At 46.0% G+C, this 27,028-nt stretch overlaps 1 protein-coding gene across 3 annotated transcripts in view; it reads right to left on the bottom strand.

Annotated features, from left to right (window-relative positions):
* LOC138296822 (ATP-binding cassette sub-family C member 10-like) overlaps positions 1 to 27,028 on the bottom strand; it is a 296,467-nt gene that overhangs the window by 183,980 nt on the left and 85,459 nt on the right. For all 3 annotated transcript variants that reach the window (XM_069236277.1, XM_069236279.1, XM_069236278.1), the window contains exon 6: positions 10,268 to 10,425. In XM_069236277.1, coding sequence (XP_069092378.1) covers positions 10,268 to 10,425 — 158 coding nt within the window. The remainder of the gene's footprint in view (positions 1 to 10,267; positions 10,426 to 27,028) is intronic.

The raw sequence follows: 27,028 nt of genomic DNA, 5'->3' as shown, positions 1-27,028 counted from the left end.
TTAAATCATAAGAATTGCATGTATACTTTACAAGTTATTGACAAATAGCTGTTTTAAAAGTGGACACAGTGCAATTTTCACAGTTCCTGGGGGAGGTAAGTTTTTGTTAGTTTTACCGGGTAAGTAAGACACTTACAGGGTTCAGTTCTTGGTCCAAGGTAGCCCACCGTTGGGGGTTCAGAGCAACCCCAAAGTCACCACACCAGCAGCTCAGGGCCGGTCAGGTGCAGAGTTCAAAGTGGTGCCCAAAACACATAGGCTAGAATGGAGAGAAGGGGGTGCCCCGGTTCCGGTCTGCTTGCAGGTAAGTACCCGCGTCTTCGGAGGGCAGACCAGGGGGGTTTTGTAGGGCACCGGGGGGGACACAAGCCCACACAGAAATTTCACCCTCAGCAGCGCGGGGGCGGCCGGGTGCAGTGTAGAAACAAGCGTCGGGTTCGCAATGTTAGTCTATGAGAGATCTCGGGATCTCTTCAGCGCTGCAGGCAGGCAAGGGGGGGGTTCCTCGGGGAAACCTCCACTTGGGCAAGGGAGAGGGACTCCTGGGGGTCACTTCTCCAGTGAAAGTCCGGTCCTTCAGGTCCTGGGGGCTGCGGGTGCAGGGTCTCTCCCAGGCGTCGGGACTTAGGATTCAAAGAGTCGCGGTCAGGGGAAGCCTCGGGATTCCCTCTGCAGGCGGCGCTGTGGGGGCTCAGGGGGGACAGGTTTTGGTACTCACAGTATCAGAGTAGTCCTGGGGTCCCTCCTGAGGTGTTGGATCTCCACCAGCCGAGTCGGGGTCGCCGGGTGCAGTGTTGCAAGTCTCACGCTTCTTGCGGGGAGTTTGCAGGGTTCTTTCAAGGCTGCTGGAAACAAAGTTGCAGCCTTTCTTGGAGCAGGTCCGCTGTCCTCGGGAGTTTCTTGTCTTTTCGAAGCAGGGGCAGTCCTCAGAGGATGTCGAGGTCGCTGGTCCCTTTGGAAGGCGTCGCTGGAGCAGGATCTTTGGAAGGCAGGAGACAGGCCGGTGAGTTTCTGGAGCCAAGGCAATTGTCGTCTTCTGGTCTTCCTCTGCAGGGGTTTTCAGCTAGGCAGTCCTTCTTCTTGTAGTTGCAGGAATCTAATTTTCTAGGGTTCAGGGTAGCCCTTAAATACTAAATTTAAGGGCGTGTTTAGGTCTGGGGGTTAGTAGCCAATGGCTACTAGCCCTGAGGGTGGGTACACCCTCTTTGTGCCTCCTCCCAAGGGGAGGGGGTCACAATCCTAACCCTATTGGGGGAATCCTCCATCTGCAAGATGGAGGATTTCTAAAAGTTAGAGTCACTTCAGCTCAGGACACCTTAGGGGCTGGCCTGACTGGCCAGTGACTCCTCCTTGTTGCTTTCTTTGTTCCCTCCAGCCTTGCCGCCAAAAGTGGGGGCCGTGGCCGGAGGGGGCGGGCAACTCCACTAAGCTGGAGTGCCCTGCTGGGCTGTGACAAAGGGGTGAGCCTTTGAGGCTCACCGCCAGGTGTCACAGCTCCTGCCTGGGGGAGGTGTTAGCATCTCCACCCAGTGCAGGCTTTGTTACTGGCCTCAGAGTGACAAAGGCACTCTCCCCATGGGGCCAGCAACATGTCTCTAGTGTGGCAGGCTGCTGGAACTAGTCAGCCTACACAGACAGTTGGTTAAGTTTCAGGGGGCACCTCTAAGGTGCCCTCTGGGGTGTATTTTGCAATAAAATGTACACTGGCATCAGTGTGCATTTATTGTGCTGAGAAGTTTGATACCAAACTTCCCAGTTTTCAGTGTAGCCATTATGGTGCTGTGGAGTTCGTGTTTGACAGACTCCCAGACCATATACTCTTATGGCTACCCTGCACTTACAATGTCTAAGGTTTTGTTTAGACACTGTAGGGGTACCATGCTCAGGCACTGGTACCCTCACCTATGGTATAGTGCACCCTGCCTTAGGGCTGTAAGGCCTGCTAGAGGGGTGTCTTACCTATACTGCATAGGCAGTGAGAGGCTGGCATGGCACCCTGAGGGGAGTGCCATGTCGACTTACTCGTTTTGTCCTCACTAACACACACAAGCTGGCAAGCAGTGTGTCTGTGCTGAGTGAGAGGTCTCCAGGGTGGCATAAGACATGCTGCAGCCCTTAGAGACCTTCCTTGGCATCAGGGCCCTTGGTACTAGAAGTACCAGTTACAAGGGACTTATCTGGATGCCAGGGTCTGCCAATTGTGGATACAAAAGTACAGGTTAGGGAAAGAACACTGGTGCTGGGGCCTGGTTAGCAGGCCTCAGCACACTTTCAATTGTAAACATAGCATCAGCAAAGGCAAAAAGTCAGGGGGCAACCATGCCAAGGAGGCATTTCCTTACACAACCCCCCCCCAAACGAAAGAGGATGAGACTAACCTTTCCCAAGAGAGTCTTCATTTTCTAAGTGGAAGAACCTGGAAAGGCCATCTGCATTGGCATGGGCAGTCCCAGGTCTGTGTTCCACTATAAAGTCCATTCCCTGTAGGGAGATGGACCACCTCAACAGTTTAGGATTTTCACCTTTCATTTGCATCAGCCATTTGAGAGGTCTGTGGTCAGTTTGAACTAGGAAGTGAGTCCCAAAGAGGTATGGTCTCAGCTTCTTCAGGGACCAAACCACAGCAAAGGCCTCCCTCTCAATGGCACTCCAACGCTGCTCCCTGGGGAGTAACCTCCTGCTAATGAAAGCAACAGGCTGGTCAAGGCCATCATCATTTGTTTGGGACAAAACTGCCCCTATCCCATGTTCAGAGGCATCTGTCTGCACAATGAACTGCTTAGAATAATCTGGAGCTTTTAGAACTGGTGCTGAGCACATTGCCTGTTTCAGGGTGTCAAAGGCCTGTTGGCATTCCACAGTCCAGTTCACTTTCTTGGGCATTTTCTTGGAGGTGAGTTCAGTGAGGGCTGTCACAATGGATCCATATCCCTTCACAAACCTCCTGTAATACCCAGTCAAGCCAAGGAATGCCCTGACTTGAGTCTGGGTTTTTGGAGCTACCCAGTCCAGAATAGTCTGGATCTTGGGTTGGAGTGGCTGAACTTGGCCTCCACCTACAAGGTGGCCCAAGTAAACCACAGTTCCCTGCCCTATCTGGCATTTGGATGCCTTGATAGAGAGGCCTGCAGATTGCAGAGCCTTCAAAACCTTCTTCAGGTGGACCAGGTGATCCTGCCAGGTGGAGCTAAAGACAGCAATATCATCAAGATAAGCTGTGCTAAAGGACTCCAAGCCAGCAAGGACTTGATTCACCAACCTTTGGAAGGTGGCAGGGGCATTCTTTAAACCAAAGGGCATAACAGTAAACTGATAATGCCCATCAGGTGTGGAGAATGCTGTTTTCTCTTTTGCTCCAGGTGCCATTTTTATTTGCCAGTACCCTGCTGTCAAGTCAAAGGTACTTAAGAATTTGGCAGCACCTAATTTGTCTATGAGCTCATCAGCTCTTGGGATTGGATGAGCATCTGTCTTGGTGACAGAATTGAGCCCTCTGTAGTCCACACAAAACCTCATCTCTTTCTTTCCATCTTTGGTGTGAGGTTTGGGGACTAAGACCACTGGGCTAGCCCAGGGGCTGTCAGAGCGCTCAATTACTCCCAATTCTAGCATCTTGTGGACTTCCACCTTGATGCTTTCCTTAACATGGTCAGACTGTCTAAAGATTTTGTTTTTGACAGGCATGCTGTCTCCTGTGTCCACATCATGGGTACACAGGTGTGTCTGACCAGGGGTTAAGGAGAAGAGTTCAGGAAACTGTTGTAGGACTCTCCTACAATCAGCTTGCTGTTGGCCAGAGAGGGTGTCTGAGTAGATCACTCCATCTACTGTGCCATCTTTTGGGTCTGATGACAGAAGATCAGGGAGAGGTTCACTCTCTGCCTCCTGATCCTCATCTGTTACCATTAACAGATTTACATCAGCCCTGTCATGGAAGAGCTTAAGGCGGTTCACATGGATCACCCTCTTGGGGCTCCTGCTTGTGCCCAGGTCCACCAGGTAGGTGACCTGACTCTTCCTTTCTAGCACTGGGTAAGGGCCACTCCATTTGTCCTGGAGTGCCCTGGGAGCCACAGGCTCCAGAACCCAGACTTTCTGCCCTGGTTGGAACTCAACCAGTGCAGCCTTTTGGTCATACCAAAACTTCTGGAGCTGTTGGCTGGCCTCAAGGTTTTTGGTTGCCTTTTCCATGTACTCTGCCATTCTAGAGCGAAGGCCAAGTACATAGTCCACTATGTCTTGTTTAGGCTCATGAAGAGGTCTCTCCCAGCCTTCTTTAACAAGAGCAAGTGGTCCCCTTACAGGATGACCAAACAGAAGTTCAAAGGGTGAGAATCCTACTCCCTTCTGTGGCACCTCTCTGTAAGCGAAAAGCAGACATGGCAAGAGGACATCCCATCTCCTTTTGAGCTTTTCTGGGAGCCCCATGATCATGCCCTTTAATGTCTTGTTGAATCTCTCAACTAAGCCATTAGTTTGTGGATGGTAAGGTGTAGTGAATTTATAAGTCACTCCACACTCATTCCACATATGTTTCAGGTATGCTGACATGAAGTTGGTACCTCTGTCAGACACCACCTCCTTAGGGAAACCCACTCTGGTAAAGATACCAATGAGGGCCTTGGCTACTGCAGGGGCAGTAGTCGACCTAAGGGGAACAGCTTCAGGATACCTAGTAGCATGATCCACTACTACTAGGATGTACATATTTCCTGAGGCTGTGGGAGGTTCCAGTGGACCAACTATGTCCACACCCACTCTTTCAAAGGGGACCCCCACCACTGGAAGTGGAGTGAGGGGGGCCTTTGGGTGCCCACCTGTCTTACCACTGGCTTGACAGGTGGGGCAGGAGAGGCAAAACTCCTTAACCATGTTGGACATATTGGGCCAGTAGAAGTGGTTGACTAGCCTCTCCCACGTCTTGGTTTGTCCCAAATGTCCAGCAAGGGGAATGTCATGGGCCAATGTTAGGATGAACTCTCTGAACAGCTGAGGCACTACCACTCTCCTAGTGGCACCAGGTTTGGGGTCTCTGGCCTCAGTGTACAGGAGTCCATCTTCCCAATAGACCCTATGTGTTCCACTTTTCTTGCCCTTGGACTCTTCAGCAGCTTGCTGCCTAAGGCCTTCAAGAGAGGGACAGGTTTCTTGTCCCTTACACAGCTCCTCCCTTGAGGGTCCCCCTGGGCCTAAGAGCTCAACCTGATAAGGTTCAAGCTCCAAAGGCTCAGTTCCCTCAGAGGGCAGAACTTCTTCCTGAGAAGAGAGGTTCCCTTTCTTTTGCTGTGTTGCAGTTGGCTTCCCAACTGACTTTCCTGTTCTCTTGGTAGGCTGGGCCATTCTTCCAGACTCCAGCTCTACTTGTTCACCCTGTGCCTTGCATTGTGCTCTTGTTTTCACACACACCAGTTCAGGGATACCCAGCATTGCTGCATGGGTTTTTAGTTCTACCTCAGCCCATGCTGAGGACTCCAGGTCATTTCCAAGCAGACAGTCCACTGGGATATTTGAGGAGACCACCACCTGTTTCAGGCCATTGACCCCTCCCCATTCTAAAGTAACCATTGCCATGGGATGTACTTTTCTCTGATTGTCAGCGTTGGTGACTGTGTAAGTTTTTCCAGTCAGGTATTGGCCAGGGGAAACCAGTTTCTCTGTCACCATGGTGACACTGGCACCTGTATCCCTCAGGCCCTCTATTCTAGTCCCATTAATTAAGAGTTGCTGTCTGTATTTTTGCATGTTAGGCGGCCAGACAGCTAGTGTGGCTAAATCCACCCCACCCTCAGAAACTAGAGTAGCTTCAGTGTGGACCCTGATTTGCTCTGGGCACACTGTTGATCCCACTTGGAGACTAGCCATACCAGTGTTACCTGGATGGGAGTTTGGAGTGGAACCTTTCTTGGGACAGGCCTTGTCTCCAGTTTGGTGTCCATGCTGTTTACAGCTATGACACCAGGCCTTTTTGGGATCAAAGTTTTTACCCTTGTACCCATTGTTTTGTGAAGAGGCTCTGGGCCCACCCTCCTGTGCAGATTTTTGGGGGCCTGTAGAAGACTCTTTACTATTTTTAGTTTTGGTTGTCTCATCACCCTTCCCCTGGGGAGTCTTTGTGACCCCTTTCTTTTGGTCACCCCCTGTTGAAGTCTTGGACACCCTTGTCTTGACCCAATGGTCCGCCTTCTTTCCCAATTCTTGGGGAGAAATTGGTCCTAGGTCTACCAGATGCTGATGCAGTTTATCATTGAAACAATTACTCAATAGGTGCTCTTTCACAAATAAATTGTACAGCCCATCATAATTACTTACACCACTGCCTTGAATCCAACCATCTAGTGTTTTCACTGAGTAGTCTACAAAGTCAACCCAGGTCTGGCTCGAGGATTTTTGAGCCCCCCTGAATCTAATCCTATACTCCTCAGTGGAGAATCCAAAGCCCTCAATCAGGGTACCCTTCATGAGGTCATAAGATTCTGCATCTTGTCCAGAGAGTGTGAGGAGTCTATCCCTACACTTTCCTGTGAACATTTCCCAAAGGAGAGCACCCCAGTGAGATCTGTTCACTTTTCTGGTTACACAAGCCCTCTCAAAAGCTGTGAACCATTTGGTGATGTCATCACCATCTTCATATTTAGTTACAATCCCTTTAGGGATTTTCAACATGTCAGGAGAATCTCTGACCCTATTTATGTTGCTGCCACCATTGATGGGTCCTAGGCCCATCTCTTGTCTTTCCCTCTCTATGGCTAGGATCTGTCTTTCCAAAGCCAATCTTTTGGCCATCCTGGCTAACTGGATGTCCTCTTCACTGGGGTTATCCTCAGTGATTTCAGAGGTGTTGGTCTCTCCTGTGAGGGAACCAGCATCTCTGACTATTATTTTTGGAGTCAGGGTTTGAGGGACCCTGTTCTCCCTAGATAGGACTGGTAGGGGGGAATTTTCCTCCAAGTCACTATCTTCTTCCTCTGAGTTGCCACCCTCAGAGGGGTTGGCCTTTTCAAACTCTGCCAAAAGCTCCTGGAGCTGTATTTTGGTAGGTTTGGGGCCCATTGTTATTTTCTTTATTTTACAGAGTGACCTTAGCTCCCTCATCTTAAGATGGAGGTAAGGTGTGGTGTCGAGTTCCACCACAGTCACATCTGTGCTAGACATTTTGCTTCTAAAAGTTGGAATACTTTTTAAGAATCTACAACTGGTTCTAGAATCTAATTCAAACTTTTACAAACTTTTAAACTCTAAAAGAAATGCTAAACAGGATCTAACACAAGGCCCTAGCAGGTCTTTTAAGAATTTAGAAAACTTTTCAAATTGCAAAAATCAATTTCTAATGACAATTTTGGAATTTGTCGTGTGATCAGGTATTGGCTGAGTAGTCCAGCAAATGCAAAGTCTTGTACCCCACCGCTGATCCACCAAATGTAGGAAGTTGGCTCTGTATGTGCTATTTCAAAGTAAGGAATAGCATGCACAGAGTCCAAGGGTTCCCCTTAGAGGTAAAATAGTGGTAAAAATAGATAATACTAATGCTCTATTTTGTGGTAGTGTGGTCGAGCAGTAGGCTTATCCAAGGAGTAGTGTTAAGCATTTGTTGTACATACACATAGACAATAAATGAGGTACACACACTCAGAGACAAATCCAGCCAATAGGTTTTTGTATAGAAAAATATCTTTTCTTAGTTTATTTTAAGAACCACAGGTTCAAATTCTACATGTAATATCTCATTCGAAAGGTATTGCAGGTAAGTACTTTAGGAACTTTAAATCATAAAAATTGCATGTATACTTTACAAGTTATTGACAAATAGCTGTTTTAAAAGTGGACACTGCAATTTTCACAGTTCCTGGGGGAGGTAAGTTTTTGTTAGTTTTACCAGGTAAGTAAGACACTTACAGGGTTCAGTTCTTGGTCCACGGTAGCCCACCGTTGGGGGTTCAGAGCAACCCCAAAGTCACCACACCAGCAGCTCAGGGCCGGTCAGGTGCAGAGTTCAAAGTGGTGCCCAAAACACATAGGCTAGAATGGAGAGAAGGGGGTGCCCCGGTTCCGGTCTGCTTGCAGGTAAGTACCCGCGTCTTCGGAGGGCAGACCAGGGGGGTTTTGTAGGGCACCGGGGGGGACACAAGCCCACACAGAAATTTCACCCTCAGAAGCGCGGGGGCGGCCGGGTGCAGTGTAGAAACAAGCGTCGGGTTCGCAATGTTAGTCTACGAGAGATCTCGGGATCTCTTCAGCGCTGCAGGCAGGCAAGGGGGGGGTTCCTCGGGGAAACCTCCACTTGGGCAAGGGAGAGGGACTCCTGGGGGTCACTTCTCCAGTGAAAGTCCGGTCCTTCAGGTCCTGGGGGCTGCGGGTGCAGGGTCTCTCCCAGGCGTCGGGACTTAGGATTCAAAGAGTCGCGGTCAGGGGAAGCCTCGGGATTCCCTCTGCAGGCGGCGCTGTGGGGGCTCAGGGGGGACAGGTTTTGGTACTCACAGTATCAGAGTAGTCCTGGGGTCCCTCCTGAGGTGTTGGATCTCCACCAGCCGAGTCGGGGTCGCCGGGTGCAGTGTTGCAAGTCTCACGCTTCTTGCGGGGAGTTTGCAGGGTTCTTTCAAGGCTGCTGGAAACAAAGTTGCAGCCTTTCTTGGAGCAGGTCCGCTGTCCTCGGGAGTTTCTTGTCTTTTCGAAGCAGGGGCAGTCCTCAGAGGATGTCGAGGTCGCTGGTCCCTTTGGAAGGCGTCGCTGGAGCAGGATCTTTGGAAGGCAGGAGACAGGCCGGTGAGTTTCTGGAGCCAAGGCAGTTGTCGTCTTCTGGTCTTCCTCTGCAGGGGTTTTCAGCTAGGCAGTCCTTCTTCTTGTAGTTGCAGGAATCTAATTTTCTAGGGTTCAGGGTAGCCCTTAAATACTAAATTTAAGGGCGTGTTTAGGTCTGGGGGGTTAGTAGCCAATGGCTACTAGCCCTGAGGGTGGGTACACCCTCTTTGTGCCTCCTCCCAAGGGGAGGGGGTCACAATCCTAACCCTATTGGGGGAATCCTCCATCTGCAAGATGGAGGATTTCTAAAAGTTAGAGTCACTTCAGCTCAGGACACCTTAGGGGCTGGCCTGACTGGCCAGTGACTCCTCTTTGTTGCTTTCTTTGTTCCCTCCAGCCTTGCCGCCAAAAGTGGGGGCCGTGGCCGGAGGGGGCGGGCAACTCCACTAAGCTGGAGTGCCCTGCTGGGCTGTGACAAAGGGGTGAGCCTTTGAGGCTCACCGCCAGGTGTCACAGCTCCTGCCTGGGGGAGGTGTTAGCATCTCCACCCAGTGCAGGCTTTGTTACTGGCCTCAGAGTGACAAAGGCACTCTCCCCATGGGGCCAGCAACATGTCTCTAGTGTGGCAGGCTGCTGGAACTAGTCAGCCTACACAGACAGTCGGTTAAGTTTCAGGGAGCACCTCTAAGGTGCCCTCTGGGGTGTATTTTGCAATAAAATGTACACTGGCATCAGTGTGCATTTATTGTGCTGAGAAGTTTGATAGCAAACTTCCCAGTTTTCAGTGTAGCCATTATGGTGCTGTGGAGTTCGTGTTTGACAGACTCCCAGACCATATACTCTTATGGCTACCCTGCACTTACAATGTCTAAGGTTTTGTTTAGACACTGTAGGGGTACCATGCTCAGGCACTGGTACCCTCACCTATGGTATAGTGCACCCTGCCTTAGGGCTGTAAGGCCTGCTAGAGGGGTGTCTTACCTATACTGCATAGGCAGTGAGAGGCTGGCATGGCACCCTGAGGGGAGTGCCATGTCGACTTACTCGTTTTGTCCTCACTAGCACACACAAGCTGGCAAGCAGTGTGTCTGTGCTGAGTGAGAGGTCTCCAGGGTGGCATAAGACATGCTGCAGCCCTTAGAGACCTTCCTTGGCATCAGGGCCCTTGGTACTAGAAGTACCAGTTACAAGGGACTTATCTGGATGCCAGGGTCTGCCAATTGTGGATACAAAAGTACAGGTTAGGGAAAGAACACTGGTGCTGGGGCCTGGTTAGCAGGCCTCAGCACACTTTCAATTGTAAACATAGCATCAGCAAAGGCAAAAAGTCAGGGGGCAACCATGCCAAGGAGGCATTTCCTTACACATATGTTAAAAATGATGAAAAATATATACATACAAATGCTTAATTTAACTTTTCTGTTGATTTGTGGGAGATAAAATGGATGTGAATTTGGTGACTTTACCTCAGATTCTAAATGATATCCTTCCTCCAGTCACACCAAATTCCTAAAGGAAGACATTGTCCTACCTCTTTCACTGCCAGATGATGGATGACAATCTCTAATGCGCCCTTTTGCTCTTGCTCTTCCTTGGTATCAACTAGACCAACACCGCCTTCCTTCGGCAGAGACCAAGAGAACGTAGCATTGCGTACTTCTATGGCCAGTTCTGGATTTGATGCAGGAGCTGAGAAAGGATACCACAAAAGATAAGTTCAATAATTAGTCTGTACAAAATGTTTGAATTATAAACAAACTATGGTGTACGTATTTTTTATTGACGTCTGTCATCAAATGAATGTGATGGAGTCAATGCTAGGCACAATACACAGCTCTACATCCTGATGGACGGAATGGCATGCATTAATAGCCAACTTGAATATCATTAAACATTTGATAAATAGCTGATTACAGCTAAATACCTAAATGATGGAGCCGATTCCTATGGTTCCATGTGGCCCATTATAATGTTATGCCTCGGCGTGGCCGGGCCACGAAACAAGATGGCCGCTTAGAGCGAGAGCTCCGTGCCGTGGCGACCCCGGAGGGGCGACGGGGGCGAGAAGACAGCCGGACAACACACCGGGTCCGGTGCCCCTCCACCCCTACAACAGCGGCGACATGAAATCATGCCCGGGGACCCCGTAGGAGCGGGACGCAAGGCAGGAAACTCGCGACTCGCCCCAGGCCGATAAGGCCTGGCAAAAGGGGCGGAGCCGCGTCTTCGGAAGACCGGGGACGGCGTGCCCGCAGCGGCAAGGAGCCAGCTGAACAGGCCGCAGGGACTGCGGGAGCCGGGACGACCCGCATCCATCTCACTACAACGCCAACAAACATCCGCGGACCTTCGACCCCCCACAGGGAGACAGGGAGACGCAGCAAAGGGGTGCGGCCCCTTCGACAGCCGGGAGAGAAAACCAGCCAGAGAGGTAGGATCGAGTCTCTTCAAAATAGGAACGGCATCACCGGAGGCAGAGGCACGAATTCTCCCCTCTTTTCCATCACAGAGGGACAACAAAACCCTCCCGCTGGGATAATAAACCCTCGCCCCCCCTCCAGACAGCTAATACTGAGGAGGGCAGAGGGGCACGACGGGAGGCACGTGGAGGCGGAGAGACGAGGGGGGTGAGCGACTGGAGGGGCATTGGAGATGAGGAGAGCCAGAGGGAGCCAAGAGAACAGAGATACAGGAGAAGGGAGAGGACTGGCACCAGTGTAAGAAATCAAAGCCTTCATCGCCCCTTATACTTATACTTATACCTAACGCGGACTACTGACGGGGACAGCCGAAGAGCCACACATACCCTGCTCAGATCAGTCAGATCAGATAGACGGCAAAAGACCTGGAGCTATTCAACGTCAACCACTGAAGAATCAACCTTGGCAGACACAAGTCACAGCTTTCCAACAATAAGGGCCACAGTAGGCTCTACAACGACCCCATGGCAACTCCTTGAATATAACCTTCTCTGCCCCATAGACATAGACATTGACATTGACAGGCCTCTGCCATTTACAAAAAACGCTAGGAGGATACACTAAAGAGAATGAGGGCAAAAAAGATATACGGAGAACAATAAATAAGTGGACGCGGAGACAGGAGGAGGGAAAGAAAGAGGGGGAAGTCAAGTCTATCACCAGCAACCAAGGACCCAGAAAAACGAGAAGAGACAATATAAATTCGAGACCAGGCTGGCACAGAACATCTATATCCTTACCGGAATTCACGGAGGGAGACCCGGGCCCCACGTGGCCAGACTCTGCAGACAATTGAGGCGATGCCCGGCAACAAACCGAACCATAAACCTGTCAGCAAGCCTGCACGACAACTATTATTCTCAGAAGCGCTACAACACAAACGCCTAACCCCCACAAAGATAAATCCTCAAACATCGCCACCTTTAAACGAGTCCACCACGCTGTCTGATAAAGATCAACCCACAACTATGGACAGGATACTACAAGAGATCACCACCGTCAGCCGCCGCATAGAGGGGATGGACGCCTCTATAACTTCATTGACACTAGAAACCAAATCCATGCGATCTGACATTGCAGGCTTTCAATCAAGAGTGACAGGGCTAGAGCAACGCATGGGATCACTAGAGACGCAGATCAACACGTCTCAGGAGCGAGAACAAGACTTCCTCTACCTCAGGAGCAAACTAACGGACATGGAGGACAGGAGCCGGAGAGACAATATCCGCATACTTGGGATCCCGGAAACGAAGAAGGCTCGGATATGCAGGCTTTTCTGACCTCCACTCTTCCAAAAATGATTTCGTTGGACTTTGACCCGCCGCTAGAATTCCAACGGGCACACAGGATAGGCCCAAAACGCTCTGACAACTCCTCAAGGCCCCGCCCAATCATCGCATGCTTGCTGCGGCATAATCAAACCCGACAAATACTCCAAGTAGCACGCAACCACGTCCCTTTCCGAATAGACCAGCACGAGATCCGAATAACCGCCGATTACTCCAAGGAAACCAACGAACGTAGAAAGGCTTTCCTAGCCCTACGACCCCAGCTTCGCAAACTAGAGATGAAATACGGTCTCTTTGACCCTGCAAGAATGTGGGTTACCAAAAATGGAGTATCCAAGGACTTTTATAACCCCGACGAATTGTGACTCTTCCTTGACTCTTTCCAATCCCAGCCTATGGACTCTCTCAACACAGACAGTGAGCATGACATTGTAGGAGGCAGTGATAGGGCCGAAACCCCCCACTCGGGAATGGAAAAGGCGAAGACGGCTCTACACGACACCGGAGCCAGTCATAGAGGTAGAGACATGGAGAGACTAACCAGATCATATGATGACAGGGGTCAGATTTTACACGCAGTAGTAACCCACACCCAACTATCGGAGAGAGACAAATCCCGCTCCCCTTTAAAGCCTACAACTGGATCTTCTTGAGAAGGTAACGCGACAAGACGACTTGTGGGACTATTGCTAGAGAGTCGAAAATAACAACTATAGACTCCGCGGAAGAATATGTACCTTTCCAGACCATATGTGTATTACTATTGTAATTGTCTAAGACTGCTAGTATCAATGTTAAAACCAGATACATGAAAAATCTATGTTCTTTATGACTAGAGCCGAGGCCCTATAATGGAAAACTACCAGTAAATCGTTATTTGCCCTCAGTACACGACAGATGATGATTACTAGAATAGGGATCAGACCCCACCAACTCCCTGTATGTTGAATAAGGGCCCGGTCCCGACCCTATAACCCTATAACAAGGTAACAAGGTAACAGGGGCATTAAACAGATAACAAAAAATAAACACTAACTAACTATCATGGAACTTGCCTTATATTCCACACACTACAAAATATCTCACGGTAGTAAACAACAAAGAATGTGAAATCTTCCTAATACACACCACACTCGACCAGCGCTGACATTAGAACCGTTTAGCCCCCATTATCACCCCAAGGGATGGGACTAGACCACGTAAAGATAAATTAATTCCAATACAGGGACACACAACACGATATAACCTGAGACATATCAACGCTCCCATTACTTGACTTTATTTTATTCTACAATAAGAAAATGGGGAAAAAAATAGAACACAAGGACATAATACAACATAATACCGCATAACAAAGCGAAATAATATGACATCCTACACTGCCACACCACACCACATTATAACATCACAATATAAATTATAAACTATTAGCTATTCCTTTCCCCGGATGTTCGTACCTACCCCCATCCTAATCATTATTACTATCTTAAACTATGATCTACAACAGAACGACTATGATGGTGGCACATACCAAGTAAGACCTTAGTAGGTCAGTATTATGATGTAATAATACACAGCAAGGAGTTTGTAATAGGATGAGATACGCATTATCCTCGCGTAACCCGGGGCTCAGCTACACCCATTACCTATCCTACGATTAATAGAGAGACGCTTGGCATAATGGCTCTTAACATGATAATGTGATAAGATACCAGGATATGTTATGTTGATCAACCTAATATGTCATTGAAACGTTGTAAGGCGAGATGAGACGAGGCAGTGTTATAGTTGAAAAGAAATGCTCAGGAAGTATTATATTATATTGTATATTGGTATCTTTATGTACCCTTACATACGCAAGAACTGTAATACTCTGTTTGAGCTCTTTCCCCCCTCCTTTGCCCTGCCCCCCCCTCGCCAGCCGGTCTCGGTCCTTCTGTCTGCCCAGTCCCTACTTTAATTTACGACCCTATCTTATGAACTCCTAAACACCCTACGATACCATACAACATCAAGTACTAGGCACAACATCCTAAACACCATACCCCATCAACACCCGACACCCCCCCCTCCTCTCCAGCGCCGCCCAGGTACTATAGTTATTAACCGACCATTACTTCTGCCAATATACACTTTAGTTATATAACTAATACACTAGCCACTAACCACCGATGAACAGACCCACTTCTCGATACATAAACATAAGCACTGCTGTGTACCCCTCCTTATCACCGACATATCGACAACTGGCTGTCTGTTGTTTCCCCCCTCACCCCCCCCCGATCGAGATCGCCCGACGGCACGAGAGCTCCGAGAGAAATCGGTCCCGCCGTTTACAGACCTAACGAACGAAGGAGGTTGGGCTCCTAACCTCCCTCATCCCTATCCTTCTCCACTTCTTCCCCCCAATTGCACGTTCTCTTGCTATACTCTCAATTTCAACTTCAGCACACGCATCCATCCCTTCCCCCTCCTTCTCCCTCTTTTCTTCTCCCTCTCATTTCTCCTTGTCTTCTTTTCCCCTCATATCTCCCCTCCATCTGGCTCTCGTCCTACTTATATTGCCTCTCTTCCTTCACCCTCTCCTCTCTCTTCTCTTTCTTCTCCAGAGGACTCCCTTGGCCTCCACCAGCTGCTAACCCCCGTATAAAATAAAATACCGTATCATATCGAAACACAACTCCCACTCTAACAACTAAGTCAATATCTCCCTCCCTCCCTCCCCCCCCCACCAACACCAACCCCGGAACGAGGGTGCTTACTCACAATTATCCAAGATGTCGAAGTCCCACCCTCAAGCGACGCGACCATTACGTGTACTCTCTTGGAATGTACACGGCATGACGAGCTATGTTAAGCGGAAAAAGATACTGTCCTATCTTCAATCCAAAAAAACAGATATAGCTCTGATTCAAGAGACTCACCTTGACACCCTGGAATCCAGTAAACTTAAACGGGATTGGGTAGGGAAGGTTGCCTTCAGCTGCCGTCCAACGAGTCAGGAATCTGGAAGTAACGGGCCCCGCAAATGTGGAGTGGCGATACTAGTGCGTAAATCCCTCCCGGTCACTATCATTAAAACCTGGAATGATACGGAAGGAAGGTATATATTTGCTAAACTAAAACTAGGGGACACTGTTTTATGCGTGGGATCCATTTACGCACCAACCGGCCCAAAACGCCCATTCCTTCTACAGCTAAATCGCCTCCTCAGAAATCGGAACTACTCGATACATAATCGGGGGAGACTGGAATCTCGTCCAAGACGCCATAATGGATAGGACAGGCCGTGTTGATATATGTAACAATCACGACAGAGCGCTTCTGACAGACCTGACCACCGACGTCGGTCTAGTGGACTGCTGGAGAATACAACACCCGAAAGATAAGGAATATACTTTCCTATCCACCATCCATGGCACCCAATCGCGTCTGGATTATTTCTTAGTATCACACACTGTAATCCCTCATATACAAGACACCTGCATCCTAGACAGCGGGCTCTCAGATCACTCCCCAATACTAATCCGGATCCAGGTGGGACTCTCCTTCTCTGGTCGAAAACCATGGCGATTGGCTGTACACAGATACCGCTCTCCCCAAGGGAAGGAACAATTAAAAGCTCATGTAGCTACATACATGGCCGAGAATACAGGCACTGTATCCTCAAAAAGGATCCTATGGGCGGCAGCAAAAGCAACCCTAAGAGGGAATATGATGCGAGACACAGCACTGGCCAACAAAGACAGAATAGCCCGCCAAACCACCTTAGAGACCACGATACAGGACCTCACTAAACAATATACCGCCCAACCATCCCCTAGGCTGCGACACGCCCTAGAACAGGCCCGCATGGCACACAACGAACTCTATACATCTCAGGCGGAATACACACTGCAAAAATTGCGAGGCCGCCATTACGAACAAGGGGAAAAAGCAGGTCGCCTCCTAGCGGCGCAGCTCCGACAAAGAGAGGCAGCCTCTGCCATTGCGGCCATAACATCTTCTTCAGGAGCAGTGCTAACTCGCCAACAAGACATTGTAAACGAGTTCGCCAAGTACTACCGACATTTGTACACTCCTGAAACGACGACAGATCAAACACAAATGGAGATATTCCTTACCGCGGCCAATCTGCCTCATCTGTCTGAGGCAGGCAGGGCCCTCTTGGACGGTAACATAAGCAAAGAAGAGATAACCCAAGTTATAACAAGCCTCCCCTACCATAAATCTCCAGGAGAAGACGGATTCCCTGCGGAATTCTATAAATGGGCTGGGGAGGAGGCAATAACCGCAGTACATGAAGCACTGATAGAAGCATGTCAAGAAGGCTCCCTGGGCGCTCTATCCAATAAAGCCACGATTGTCATCCTGCCTAAGCCAGGGAGAGACCCCCTTCTCTGCGGCAGTTACCGTCCTATCTCCCTTTTGAATGGGGATGTCAAACTCCTAGCCAGTGTTCTAGCAGTGCGGCTCCGCAAGGTGATACCATCATTGATTCACAATACCCAAGTAGGATTTGTACCAGGCCGTACCTCCAGAAATCATATGCGAACTCTTTGCCATACACTGTTAGAATCCATACAATTACCTGACGAAGCCCTAGCCCTGTCCCTAGACGCGGAGAAAGCATTCGACCACATTGAGTGGTCCTACCTATTCACAACCATGAAGCATTTTGGCCTGGGGGAACAATTTATCTCTAAAGTACGTTTATTATATGACCACCCCACAGCACAGGTTAACTGTGGGGGCATCATGTCAGACCCATTCCCTATTGGAAGGGGCACACGCCAGGGATGCCCCTTGTCGCCACTTCTATTTCTATTGGCCATGGAACCCCTAGCTGCCACCATACGAAATTCTCACCAAATAAAAGGGATCCATATCACCGGGGGCATATCCAAAATCTATCTCTACGCAGACGACATTCTGTTAACAATGTCCGATCTAGAAACCTCGCTCCCAGCACTACTTTCCACTATAGAAGACTTTGCATCCCTATCCGGATATCGGGTAAACTGGGATAAAAGCGAGGCACTACCATTATCCCGCATAACGACGAGGGCAGCGATACATGGCCTCCAATTCAAATGGACCCCGACCCGCCTTAAATATTTAGGAACGTTCATTAACGAGGTCTAAAACATATGGTCAGGGACAACATAGACCCCCTTATATCTAAAATGAAACAAGACTTTGCCAAATGGTCCCTACTAGGCCTGTCCATGTGGGGCAGGACACAGGCGGTCAGAATGGTCACCTTACCACGCTTCACATACGTGCTAGGCATGCTCCCCCTACAGATACCTCTTTCCTCACTCCGATTAATAGACGCATTAATAAGGGCCTTCGTCTGGGGCTCCTCACGCCCAAGACTGAAACCTGCAACAATACTGGCACGACGGCCCTACGGAGGATTAGGACTACCCTCGGTAGAACAATACTCTCTGGCCCTACAACTCTCACAGCTAATATATACACTTCCGGATATAGCCGATCCACCGCAATGGGTGATCACAGAGAAACTCCTATATGGACAGTATACGGAGATGGGAGGAACATACTCCGACCATGTTCCCTTAGCTAACCCCATCCTCAAGGCTACAAACACAGCGTGGTGCAGAGCCCATCGACTACTAGGAGTCCACCCCTCCCTGCATACTCAGGCTCCCATAGCAGGGAATAAAAGCATTAAAATAGGAGGGAATATTCTCAGATGGCCCCAATGGTCCGAGGCAGGTATCCACAATATATCTCACATAATAGATGGAGATAGCTTCCGCACATTCGCCTCCCTCCAGGAAGAATTCGGTATCCAAAGTAACCAGGAGTGGCGATATCTACAGCTCAAACACTGTATGCGGAGAACATTAGGAACCCCCCCGTGGATGCTCAAAACCTCACCCATCGTCACCTATCTTCAGAAATGGGGCCGACAAAAAGGCGTCTTGGCTGGCCTCTATGCCCAATTAACTAACCACCTTTACTCTCAGCCTCTACTTGAACGACTACGCTTAAAGTGGCAGGACACACTAGAGATAACCTACACGGACGAAGAATGGCCAGACATACTAGAAACCCTCGACAGGGGCGTACGTGAAGCACGCCTTAAATTTTGCCTATTTAAAATCCTCCAGGGGTGGTACTGGACCCCCGTTAAACTCTTCAGGGCAGGGTTGATACCGCACGCGAACTGTTGGAGATGCACAGAGCCATATTGTGACCAACTCCATATTCTATGCCACTGCCCAACGGTACAGTCACTATGGGACGCGGTACGCCTCGCCTTATCGGACTTCATACAGATACCAAAACCGACCCCACCAGCATTTATCATTCTACATGACATTCGCCCGTATCCCTCCCTATCGCGGGCACATAAACGATTAATCCACACGGCACTTGCCACGGCCAAAATATGCATACTCCGGCACTGGAGATCTCGCATTGCCCCCACACCCATAGAATGGATGACGGCCATGTATCAAACGGCTACCCATGAACGAGTGATTTATAACCTACAGGACCAAGCAGAACTATTTGCGGAGGTCTGGCGCCCATTCTTGAAGAGACCATGAAGCGGCTGGTGGATGACCAATGTTCAATGATCAATGATTAGGGAATATCAATTACCAATCACCCTCTGAGAATCCTAGACCCCGGAAACATATTTAATCTCCTACTGTCCCTTCTCTCTCTCCCTAGCTACGCTCTCCTCCCCCCTTTCTCTCTTTTTTCTCTCTCTCGATCAATCCACAGGCCTCTAATTTTGACATATGCCCGAGACCCTGAACTACCCAACATAATAATACAAGTCGCTTCTAACACAAACAAGGACGGAGAAATCAACTCATATAAGACATAGACACTCTCTAACCAACCTCACCATATCTAACATACATACTATCTACCCCAAGATAGTAACTTGCTACAGACGGAGAAGTACAGAACGATTTACTCTTCGGCCTGAACAAGCTAGTCTCAGGATACAAAGACCCCCTGCCTACCCCGAGTCTCTTCATCTTACATCCCCCCGCGATTACCCTTCCTCTTTCTCCCCCTTCTCTCCCACCCCCCATTTCATATGACTATTTCATCTCTCCCCTATACCAAGATCAACTCCCCCCACACAACCCTATCCTCGCTCCTCCTCCTCTTACCACCCCCCCCCACCTGTCTTCCTTTTTTCTTCAAAATAAGGGTACAAAACTCAACTATGCAACTGGGAATTTTTACTTGCCTGACAGTACATGCATATATGCTCACAATGGAAATAATTGTGGTAAAAGAACAAAAATGTTTTGAAAGCTAAACAGTTTGTTTATATGCTGTATGTACCGCCTTATATATTCTTAATAAAACTTTTGAAACTTTAAAAAAAAAAAAAAAGAAAAAAAAAAATTATGTTATGCCTCATTCTTTTCACCGTCTTCTTATTACAAGGTGAGGTCATATAAAAGCTAACTGCACTAGCCCATGAAATGCTAGCACTACTAGCCCTTTAAACTTAATAGAACTAATTTTAGATACGAGATACGATGTCATCAACATAGCATGATTATGATATTACTGACCAAACTGGTTCTTGCTCGGAATCATTACCCACACGGAGAGGAGTTAGAAAAGAGTGTATTTCAACCCTTTTTTGTTTACCTCATATATGAACAAGCTACAATCTGTTTTTTTGCAGGGTAGTGTTGACTTTCTCAAGGTGAGGGGGTGCTATATCGCCACATTGCTGTATGTGGATGACAGGGTCCTGCTGTCCAGATCTGCTTTCTGATTCCAGTTGCAGCTGAAGTTTTGTAAAGTTTATGAACTCATTGGAGTTAGTAACAAACTATTCAAAAACGTATGTTATGGTGCCTGAGCCTCGATCAACTAGACTAGGCAATTCAGTGTGCAAGGCAGAATTCTTTCAAGGGGGGATACTTTTCCATATCTAGGCATTTTGTTTGATTCTTTGAGTATGTGGGTTACTTTGTTAGCTGCCAAGAAGAAGTCTTTATCAAAGACCTATGAGGGAGTTTTTGACTTTGCCACAAAGTTGGGAATAAAGGCCTTTTTACGAGTTTGGCTGTCTTGCAAGCACCACACTCCTGCCGCTCTGTTTCTACTGGGGTGACTGGATGAAACCTCAAAATATGGTAATATTGTAATAGTGCCGGGGGAGACCTCCAGCTTTGCGGTGGTCTCCTCCCCACGTGTCTGACAGACTGGCGGTCAGCCCGCCAAAATCATAATGAGGCCCTAAGTCTGTGAAAGCCATGATAAGGATCTATTGGTTTACTGACATAAAACTGAAACCCTAAATATCGTGCTACCAAAATATTGTGTCAAAAATATTGCTCACAAAATATTGTTTTCCTATACATATAAAGGTAAGCATAAAAATATCGAAAAAAAATCGTTTTACACTAATATCGAAAAAATATATACAAAAATATTGTTTTTTAACACATATATATATATGTACATATATATATATATATATACGTATATATATATATATATATAGTTAAAAACAGTAAATACAAAATATTTGAACTTGTAACATTAATATAGCATTTTTAAAATATATTTAAATAATATTTAAAGAGATAAATATATACCCAAACACACGCATATGTATATGTGTATGTTTATGTACACATAAACAATGTAAAACTATAATTAAAAATAATAATTTTAATTTATATTATGATTTTCTATTTTTTTTTATTTACTAATAAAACAAGTATACATACACATACATTAAAAAAAATAAAAATAAAACTACAGTAAACTCGGAAAAAAAAATTAAACATTGCCAATTTAACATACATAAAAAGTAAACAATACAAATACGTTTTCAAAAATATATATATATATAAAAACATAAAACTAAATACACAAACACATAATAATAATGTATAGTCAAACAATATTAACAAACCTATTCGATTTTAGAGAGAAAATAGTTACTTACCTGTAACTGTAGTTCTCCAGTATTGGAATCTTTCATAGATTCACATGCTTGAATCCTTCCCCATCGTCGAGGAGTCCCTGGCATCTTAGAAAGGCAATGTTCTAATAGACATACACATTGTAGGCCTGAGGTCTTTAGTTTGGTATCATATCACAGTCACCCTTTAGAACCCTCTTGAGAGAAGCTGCATTCCCTCAGATTTTCCAGCACTAGTGCGTATATATGATACATAATTGAGGGAAATAAAGGTGAGCCTCTCTGGGGAGGTGGGTGGGTCGCATGTGAATCTATGAAAGATTCCAATACTGGATAACTACAGTTACAAGTAAGTAACTATTTTCTTACTCCAGTATTGGAACTGTCATAGATTCACATGCTTGAAACAGAATAGCAAGCAGTAAGAGCACACATTTTCTCCTTTCTAGTCTCTTTGTTTCACTATATATATAAATATGTATATATTTAAATATATGAGATCAACCACGTAAGAGGGAAGATGTAGAAGCTGTAGAGAAGATTGTGCATGACAAAGAGTATGTTGATGGTGGGAAGATAGAAAAGGCTCACCTTTACTGAAAGGGATATCGTAGCACCTCCTGTCCCACTGCTGAATCTCTCTGGACTTCCGTATCCAAACAGTAGTGTTGAGTAAAGGTGTGTGCATTTTTCCATGTTGCAGCACGGCACATGTCAGGCAACGACACTCCTGCGAACACTGCCATGGACGTGGAGATGGCTCTCAAGGAATGTGCATGTGCTGCAGAGTTGAAAGGCCGGCCTGCCTTTTGATGACAAACAATAGCACTGGAAATCCATCTGGATATAGGGCCTGATTATGACCTTGGCGGATGGGATACTCTGTCACAAACATGACCGATATCCCGCCTGCTGTATTACAAGTTCCATTATATCCTATGGAACTTGTAAAACGGTGGGTGGGATATCTGTCATGTTTGTGACAGAGTATCCCATCCGCCAAGGTCTTAATCAGGTCCATAGTCTGTTTCGTTACAGGACAACCCTTCCTAAGTGCACTATAAGCTAGAAAGAGCTGATTTGTGTTTTGGAATGTTTTAGTCCTGTCTAAGTAGATTCTGATTCATCTTTTGAGATCTACCGAGTGAAGGACTCGCTCAGCTGCAGTCTGAGGGTTTGTAAAGAATGATTTAAGAATTACAGGCTCATTGATATGAAAGTCTGAGGGGACTTAAGGAATTAACTTTGGATTAGTCCCAAAAATTCCCTGAATTGAAGGAATGGTTGTTGGATGGTAAAAGCCTGAATCTCGCTAACCCTATGTGCTGACGTGAGCTTGAGGAAAGATACTTCAAGTCCGCTCTATGAATGGGCTAAAACAAATCTTTCATTAATTGTCCCATTACAATGTTAAGTTGCCATGTCGGAGCAGTGGATCTGATTGGGGGAAAAGCTCTGAACAATCCTCTGAGAAATTGCTGAATGAGCCTGAGAGACCACAAAGATGGTTTATCCAATGATCTTCTAAAACCTGAGATAGCAGCAAGGTGCACCTTAATGGAGGCGGGTGCCAATCCAGATTGCACTAGATGCACTAGGTAGGGCAAGATCTCCTCTGGAGACGAGGAGATGAGATGCACATTAGCAGTTGTACACCAGAGACAGAACCTTTTCCACTTCAGGTGGCATGATTTATTAGTACTATCCACCCGTGCCTTAGAGAGTATGTCTCTGCAGTTCTTTGGAATATTTAGATGACCAAATTCTCGGAAATCAGGAGCCATGCTGAGGGAGGAGGGATCCAGATGCTGAACTTGTTCCTGGCTCATAGTCAGTAAAGATGGGAGGATGTACTGACAGTAGAAGACGATCTGTGTACCAGTGCTGACGCCGTCATGCAGGGGCTATTGGTATGACCTAGCAGGGCTTGGCTTAGCAAATATGTCAGACCATGCAATTGAAAAGGCATCCCCCCATGACCCCTCATCGGGATGCCAGCTTGCGAAGAACTTGCATTTGGCTTCCGTGGGGTCGCGAAAAGATCCAGACTCGATTTGCCCCACCAGAGAAAGATGGGAGTCTAGCATTCTCTGGTCCAATTCACTCTTGTGACAAGTGGTCTGCATCCTGCTTATGGTGTCTGCTATACCATTCGGGTACCCTACAATGTGTTCTGCCTTTAGGTGTACTGTGTGGCGGATACACCAGCTCCAGATTAGTTGAGCCTCTCGAGACAGTAGGTGAGATCGAATTCCTCGCTGTTTATGCTCAGATGGACTCCTTGCATCTCCATAAAGGTCATCGGCATCAGATTCATCGTCATCCAGCAGGTGGGATGGCAGGAGTGTCCGGCACCTTTCTTGGAAATGTTACAGATGGTGTTAGGTGTGTTTGATAGATTTCAGTCTTATTTGTGCTGTCAACGATGTTGTTGTTGAGACTAGAGGGAAGGTGGTGGGTCTTTGCCTCCTCGTCGGTGTTTCAATTGTCGACGGTTGAGAAGAATCCATCATGATAGGCAGATGTCTTGTTGTCAACAGTGGTGGCATTACTGAGAGTCCCTTCGACAGGAGTACCGTCACAGTCGACGGGAGCGTCATCAGCAAGAACATCGACTGAAGTGTCGTTGATGAGAGCGTCAATGGAAGAGTCGTTGATGAAAGCATTGACGGGATGATTGGCGTCGGCAAGTGGGTCAATGATGAGGTGATGTTTATCTTCGATGGGCACGAAAGCTGTATGCAAACCACAAAGATGGTGACGAATGTGACGACGATGACTCCATCAACATGCAGGATGCCACCGTCGACACTGTTATGGTGGTAGAGACTGTAGACAACGTCCTCATCAATGTCCTCATCGATTGAGATACCGCTGACAGTTTGCTCGTCGACGGTGCTGAAGCTGTTTTTTTGAAGGTATGTTTTACCTTAATAGGTGGCGTTGGGGGCTTTTTTGATTTCTTAGTAAATTTTGAGAGGAAATCTGACTTCTTTGGATCTTTACTTGGCAGATTTATGAGGGGATTTGAGGGACTGTGAAGTTTTACAAAGCCCTCAATAGACTTTTTGGATGCCTTCTGCAGAGGCTGGAGTGACTGGAACCTCTCTAGCACGCTTAACAGGTGTTCTGGAAATTGTAGTGGATGAAGTTTCGCTTTCTTCTTCAGAGACAGGGTTGTCTCTGGATTTTAGCTTTTGCAGCCAAAGAAGGCTTTCCTCATGATCTTTCAAGGTTTTTGTTGAACAAGTGCGACATACCATGCAGTCTCTGGTATTTTAATCTGGGTAGAGACGGTATATGCAGTCTTAGTGAGGATCATCTATGTGCAGCCTCTTCTTCATGAATGTGGTCTAAACAACCCCTTTTTTGGTAAATAGAAGAATGAAGATGAAGAAATAATGCTTCTGCAGCAGCTGTGACTAGAAGAAACTGAGCAGAGGTCAGAGGAGACTCCTTAGCACGATGTGTGGTGGAAAAACTGAGGGAATCGAGCCTCTCTCTGGAGGACTCTAAAGGGTGGCCTCACCTGATTGGTGGAAGTTTGGTCCTTCTTTTAAAAATGACTGTGATATGATGCTAAACTAAGCACTTCAGGCCTAAAATGTGTATGTCTATTAGGACATTGCTTTTCTAAGATTCCGGGGACTCCCATCTCGACGATGGGGAAGGATTCAAGCATGTGACTCTATGAAAGTTCCAATACTGGAGTAATAATAAATATACTATTCCCACTCCAGTCTGTGTAACAGCAGAGAAAGTGTTGATCTCTTGAGGGATAAAATTTACTATTTCCACTCCAGTCGGTACAACAGTAGGGGAAGTGTTAGACTCAGAAGGGGTAGAATTTACTATTTCCACTCCAGTCTATGCAGCAGTAGGGAAAGTACTTCACTTCAAAGATATACCATATTTTAATACATGTATTAATTGAATAAAAATACATAAACTATTAATATAAACATTCAATATATATATATATATATATACACATTTTAAAAACAATTAAACAATTTACATAATTACAATTTTTTAATAATTAATATCACATTTAAATGTCATTAATTATTTAATTAAGTTGCCACGCTCTACTCCCACATACCTAGCAGCCCAAATTAAAATTATAATTAAATAAAAAACACAATTACCATATTAAGTAATAAATAAAATAATTAATAACTGAATAATTAATTGTTAAATATTACTTTAAAAACTCCCCACACTAATTAAACAATCTGCATAATTATAAATAAATTACATATTTTATTTACAATTAAAAATTAAAATGTAATATGAGCTTAGTTAACTTCCCACCCTATGCTCCTACAAACACAAAAACCAACACCTAAAATATAACTTACAAATATATGAATTACACAATTTACATAATTATCAATTAAATAATTAATAATAAATAATTATTAATCTATTACTTGATTACCTTTCCACCCTGTACCCCTGCAAACTCAACAACTTGCACCTAAAATATAACTTAAAAATATAATTACACAATTTACATAATTATGAATTAACTAATTAATAAAACATAATATTGATTAATGAATACATAATTAACATCCCACCCTATCCCCTACAAACCCAACCTGCCTGCACATAAAATATATCTTACAAAAACAATAATTAGACTATTTACATAATTATCAATTAAATAGTTAATATGTTAATACATTATTTATACATTATTACTTATTTTCCCACCCTATGCCCCTACGAACCCAACAACCCGCACCTAAAATATAACTTTAAAAAATAATATGTACAAAATTTGTATAATTAATTCTCAATGAAGTAATTCATATTAAATAATATTAATAAAAAATGTATTATACTTAATTAACTTCCCACCCTGTACTCCTACAAACCTCACAACCTGCTACAACACTATCAATTACTATTAACAATTAAATTAGACATATAAATAACTTACAATTACTATGTTAAAAAAAATTATACAAATATATAACATATACAATCAAAATATTATTTAAAAACAAAGAATTAAAAAACAATATTTGTTACAACTATATAATTGTCAAAGATCCTAACAACAATAATAGTCTTGAAAGCGATACTACTTACCTAAAAAATAAAAAAGATATTTTTGTCAATGATATTCCTGCATCACGATATTTCTGTGACACCATGATAAAAACTCGATATTAGTGTCTCCTAATATATATGACTCATTATTTTGTCCAAATATCGATGTATCAGGCTAAGCGTGTGCCTGCCTTGACCTATGGAAATGATATCTGGAGGTATAAGGACCTCGTATCTCTACAAGATGTGGAAAATCTTTTTACATAACTTTTGTTATGCTTGCCAAATACCATCCCTACCTATATCACACATCAGAAACTAGGCTTACTAAAGCTCTCACCTTGGCCTTGCGAACCCTCATTAGATGGATTTTCATTTGGGTTAATCCTGAGCCCGAGCGCAATCAGGCAATAATTGAGGATTGTTTAAATCTGGACGGGGCTATAAACAGTGCTTGGTTGAAATATGTAAAGAGCTCTTCAGACGCCTTGGGCAATCTAGAGATGATTAGCAGC

The sequence above is a fragment of the Pleurodeles waltl genome, chromosome 5 (genome assembly GCF_031143425.1).
Source record: "Pleurodeles waltl isolate 20211129_DDA chromosome 5, aPleWal1.hap1.20221129, whole genome shotgun sequence".
Classification (NCBI taxonomy): Eukaryota; Metazoa; Chordata; class Amphibia; order Caudata; family Salamandridae; genus Pleurodeles; species Pleurodeles waltl.
This window is presented reverse-complemented; position numbering and strand designations above follow the sequence as displayed.